The 5,162-nt window shown below is 39.9% G+C and overlaps 1 protein-coding gene and 1 long non-coding RNA gene across 2 annotated transcripts; one reads left to right on the top strand and one right to left on the bottom strand.

The window, feature by feature from the left end:
• Positions 1-796: 796 nt before the first annotated feature.
• On the top strand, positions 797-2,193 carry LOC145449953 (uncharacterized). The gene is made up of 5 exons (XM_080328394.1): positions 797-1,027; positions 1,225-1,451; positions 1,510-1,588; positions 1,819-1,934; positions 1,994-2,193. The coding sequence occupies exons 1-5, from the start codon at positions 825-827 to the stop codon at positions 2,191-2,193; spliced, it is 825 nt and encodes a 274-aa protein (XP_080184520.1). The 5' UTR covers positions 797-824.
• A 338-nt stretch (positions 2,194-2,531) lies between these two features.
• LOC145450940 (uncharacterized) lies at positions 2,532-4,279 on the bottom strand. The gene is made up of 2 exons (XR_013918644.1): positions 3,699-4,279; positions 2,532-2,766 (listed from the first exon to the last, which is right to left on the bottom strand). It is a non-coding gene; the product is annotated as an uncharacterized LOC145450940 (long non-coding RNA).
• Between the last annotated feature and the right edge of the window lie 883 nt (positions 4,280-5,162).

Below are 5,162 nucleotides of genomic sequence, written 5' to 3'. Positions count from 1 at the left end.
ACAATTACTTTCATGCATGTTTCAATTACATTACAATTACAATTACTCCATGCTAAAAATATCAAATTACAATTACAATTACAATTACTCCTTGCATGCTCCAATTACATTACAATTACAATTACAATTGCTGCTGTTGAACATGTAATTGAATGATCATAAATTCAACCGTGCTCCTTGACAACCGTAGCGTCGTATTTAACAACAATTCAAGTCTAGTTCAGATTGTGTAGTAATAAATGCGTTTATGTGCGTACCATGGAAAACTGAATGGGATAGAATGGTGACTGCGTGACCTGTCAATCAGATACGGTTGAATGACAAGTCATCGTGCAAATTAGCGCAGGCGCGAAACCGTGTTTTGCTCACTATGGCGAGAGCCGTGAGACCGCCGAGACTTTGGCATCCAGAAGTTTCGTTTGTTAGCTGTGATCGGATGTACCATTTGACCTACTCTCTATATATATATATTTGTTTTGCAGAACTATATTGTTAAATAGTATATTCATATTGAAATGAACCCGAATATTTTCGGCTGACACTCGTCAGGGGTAATCGTCAGCAACTAGTAGAGAATTGGAAAGAACATTGTATATCAACAATCGTATCACAAAATATGACGTCACCAGCATGAAAGAGAGAGCGTTCAATGTACTATTTTTAGGTGATACACGAACTCCTTTTGTTGACAGAGTTTTGGTTGGTGTATTTTGATAAAAGTTGATTCCAAGGCACACAAATAGAATTGTGAACGGCCTCGACCTACGATTCGAAATCGGTCGTCTCGATAATTGGTACTTATTTACAGCTATCGAATATTGGAAATGCCTGCGAAGAATTGTGCCGTCCCTGGTTGTAATACTAGTCGAAAAAATAGTAATTCAGCACTCTTTGTCATTTACAGGGTGGATCTCGCAAAGGACGAACAGGAAAGGCAGCACCGGTCGCAACTACGTTGTTTCATATTGTCCATGCGCGATTCTACGGATAAAAGAGATTATATAATCAGTCAGCTTGAAAGAGAATCGTGAGTTGCGGAATTTCTATTCTGTTGTGACAGATAATGATCTGTAAATGGTATGGGAGGTGTTCCGCCAGATTAGTGCATGCCGCTATCATATCAAAGCTGGATATTTATATGTATTAAGCGCAAACCTGCGACCGATACGTTGTTACTGGCATCATGCAATTATTCTTTCATAGACCATTAATTGTGTTTTCAAGAGCCACAATATGTGATCGACATTTCCGGCCAGAAGATATCATAGCGGCAGGTGCTTCTGGGAGACGTCGGCTGAAGTTGGGAACCATGCCTTGCCTCAATTTGCCTAAAAAATCCGCATCATTCTCTTCCCCACCAAGGAAAGAGCCAGCTCCCAGAAAAGTTTGTGCTAAAAAATTCTATTATCAAAATTTTGCCCGATTGAAAAAAAACGCATCTCTTATTCAAGGTAGGTGAAATTTAGAATAAGTTGTACGCTAATTTGTGACTTACTTACTTTTCAATAGGTGGCTGGGTAGCATATGAGAGGAAGGGAATGCTCTATCTTGATTTGGAGGAAGATGATCATATTCAACCTAAAATCAGGTCAGTTTTGGATTTGCTCCTAAGGCCTGCAGGCGTCTACAAATAAATAAATTTACGAAATTAGTGAGCTACTCTCGGATACAGGTTTATAAATAGAAAACAGCCCACACTTTTTGCAATGCTGCACATATGGTTGAAACGTATTATAGATTCGATACCAATTTGTATATATCTATCGAAAATGCGACCAGCTTATGCCAACCATGATCACTTCTGTCCTATCATTACAGGATAGTGTTTGCCGATGACGCTAGTATGAAATCAATATCCTTTTCTGGATGGCCAGCATCTGTTGCAAGTTGTCTTGATGTTGACCATCGTTACCAAATGTTGAAGACTACTTTAGGTGAGTTGGACCTTTTTAGGTGAAGAAAAGTTGCAATTGAAATTTAATTGTGGGTTCAGATAATTTGCAAAGTTTGAGACTATGCGATGGTATTCATTCAAGTTGTGACAGCAGTGTGAACCGTCATGCTATACTGAGTTGGAATGAAGGCAGTATGTCAGTACGAGACATTTTCAGGGCCCCCAGTTGCAATGTCATTGGTAAAATAGCATCCAATTTAAGATGCGTTTTATATTGTCCATCGTATGCTGCCGTATGATGTTATTTTTCAGATGAAGATGACCAGCCACATGACGCCGCGGACCATGCAAGGAGATTACAAAATATGAACCATGCCAGGAAATCACAAAATCTGAAGAAAAATCGAAAACTGTCACTGACACCCAACCCATTTGCTGGATATGAAAGGGTCATGGCGACCCGGAGATCTTTCATTTTAACCGGGTTTATACTTTGGTCTCCATGGTGCCTTCATGCACCAATCTGCTTGTACCAGTTGTGCCCCGGACAGCTCTGCATAACTGGCTAACATCTAGCGAATGGATGATATATCGTCAATATACTTGATAATTTGTCAATATACAATACCACACATGATGACTATTGCAAGTTGCTCATTTATTGCTCAGATGAGAAATGAAAGGATTGCATGACTAGAAGTCAACAATGCTTCTGGTGTGGTATATATAGTATTGTACCCTACACCTTAATGTGGTAGAGGTTTGTTAATATTCGCATCGTCATTGAACCGTCATTCTTGTAATAACGTTTCTTGTTGACCTTGCGATCACATACTTGAGATGTCGATCCAGCGCGGGTAGAACATGTCAATCTGAAAAATATAGCAGATTATTAACTGAAGAGGACACTGGCGGTGTGTTAAACTAAATTACGATGTACTGCAAGGCCATTGTCTCGTCCAGATTTACTAAAATCCACATTGTAAGTTATATGCAATGTTCCCTCTAAGCTGCACAAGTGTGCAAATGCGCAGACGATTGTTTATATGCCATCAATTTTGAAATTGCAAACATTGTAAAACACTTTCAGATCAAGGTTTTCCCTTCAAATCACCACGTGTACCCTGGCTTCCTTTATTTGACTCTCTTCCTTTCCGAAGCTTGTTAACTAGCTTCTTTGTGAAGGAGTGACCCAACACTCTAAGAAATAAGCCAATGACATAGTCTATCACTAGTTTGGAATGGACACATGTTGCTCTGTTGATGCTGCTTCTGAAGTTGAATACGTATGAACTTTTGACAACTCTGTCCTGCAAAATTGAAAAGTTCATTAACTTTGGGGATTTGCTGCATTCCCTCGTAAACTCTCTGTAGACTCTCCTAAGAAGAAAGAGCAGTTCTGAGCCTGGATATACAAGCGCCCCAGCCTTGCGCTCCATCAGGGGGATTAACTTGCCAAAGGGCTTGCCAGTGTTATTTATAAGATATTCAAGCAAAGATCGGTCTAACTGGTCATTGAATTTTCGAATTGCCTTTCTCAAAGTAAAACCCGCCATGTATTCTATAATATCGCTCTCCCTTTCAGAAATACTGGCAGAGACCAATGACTCCGGCTGGGGTGGCTTCATTCCATTATCAATTATTTTTTCCATGAGCTCGAGTAAAAATTTGGCAGAGGAAAGCCTGTCGTTTGATTTTGTAAATAATATTGGATCACCGCAAACCTTACTGTAACTCATCACAATATCATCTGGATTTCTAGTGGAATTCATACTGATAATCCATCCTGTAGCTAGTTCAATACCTTTTTCAGATAGTTCTGGTGGGTCTTTCAACTCCAATGAGCGCAGCAATGGTTCAAGATCCACTGGTTGCTGAATAATATTTGGAACAGATATGGTGTCCATGCTTTCATCAAAGTCGTTGAAGAGAAGTTCATGGACAATTTCCGGGGGAATATCGTACCATTCTTCAACAACGTCACTAACTTGTGAGGCCATCATTTCAATAGAGATACAGTATAAATGAGTAAGCCGTGTACCTGATGAAATTAAAATAATAAATAATACAGCACTGCAGACACTACAGTCGATGTTCAACTTAATCACAACTGTCTATCTACATGAAAAGTAATCTAGACAAGCTACGATAATAATAACACTTATGTGCAACTGATAAATCGCTTCTCAAAAGATTTGGTGTTCTAAACTTAGAAGATATGAGGAAGCTAGAAATTGCCAAGTTTATGTATCAACCCGCTATGTGTGCTTACGTTGGCCGGAGCATCACGGCAAACAACCGAAACACTCTGGCTGCGATGACTTGTCATTCAACCGTATCTGATTGACAGGCCACGCAGTTACCGTTCTATCCCATTCAGTTTTCCATGGTGCGTACATAGTATGCTATGTAAGATGCCATTGTGACGTAATATAAGCGTGTTTTGTATGCCCGGTAATTATGGCTCACGTAATTGGAAATGTAAAATGTTATTTCCCTAATTTCCTATGGGTTAGGATTAAGGATAGGGTACAGTATGTCGCTAAAAAAGATTTATAATATATGCACGCGTTGGATTTGCGTATATAGTATATAATTAAAGAAATAATATTATTTTTATCGAGGGACGTAGGAATTAGGATGAGGAGTAAAAACAAAACCGTGCTATGTCAGATAAGACGTTATATAATATCCAGTGGTCTGGTTAGTTAGCCAGACGAAGTAACGATGCAGCATCGTGATCTGAAATCGTATTGTTGATTGCCAACCCACGGATAGATGCGCAAGATGTGAGTCACGGATGAATGTACCGACAAACGTATTGCAGAGCCGGCTAGAAGCAGCAAACTTTGTAGTCCTAGAGCTGGCGATCCATGCGTCCAAATTTGATGCATCTGGTCTTTGTCGTAAGCTATTGATGTACTAATTCCGAAAATACAAAATAAAATCTCGTCAGGGCAATGTAACTGCTCCAAAATAGCCGTCTAAGGCCGACTGTTCTGAAAAGTGAGAGCGCTGCAGCAGCATGACCACAACAATTACCAATTACGCCCAGCGATTGTTTAGTACAATGCCGATTCCCAGACTTTCACGATTATTTTGGGATGGTGCCCTTGCCTGGAAATATACTTTTATTGCGGAATCAGTGCGACACTAGCTTTCGATTAGGACCAGACATATCAAATTTCGACGCTTGGATCGCCAGCTATGGGACTATCAATTCTGCTGCTTTTAGCCGGCTCAGCAGTTCGCTTCTCGGCGTATTCAA

This window comes from Botryllus schlosseri, chromosome 11, assembly GCF_051294905.1.
Source record: "Botryllus schlosseri isolate E-star chromosome 11, Bs_hap1, whole genome shotgun sequence".
In the NCBI taxonomy this organism is placed as follows: domain Eukaryota; kingdom Metazoa; phylum Chordata; class Ascidiacea; order Stolidobranchia; family Styelidae; genus Botryllus; species Botryllus schlosseri.
The sequence above is the reverse complement of the archived record's forward strand: the minus strand, read 5'-3'. Positions and strand labels throughout refer to the sequence as shown.

Bases quoted from the DNA above. Each gene is read 5' to 3' on its own strand.
- LOC145449953 (XM_080328394.1), top strand. From the start codon at position 825: ATGCCTGCGAAGAATTGTGCCGTCCCTGGTTGTAATACTAGTCGAAAA. The intron at 1,028-1,224 runs GTGAGTTGCGGA...TGTGTTTTCAAG, and splicing joins AGTCAGCTTGAAAGAGAATC to AGCCACAATATGTGATCGAC. The intron at 1,589-1,818 runs GTCAGTTTTGGA...CTATCATTACAG, and splicing joins CATATTCAACCTAAAATCAG to GATAGTGTTTGCCGATGACG.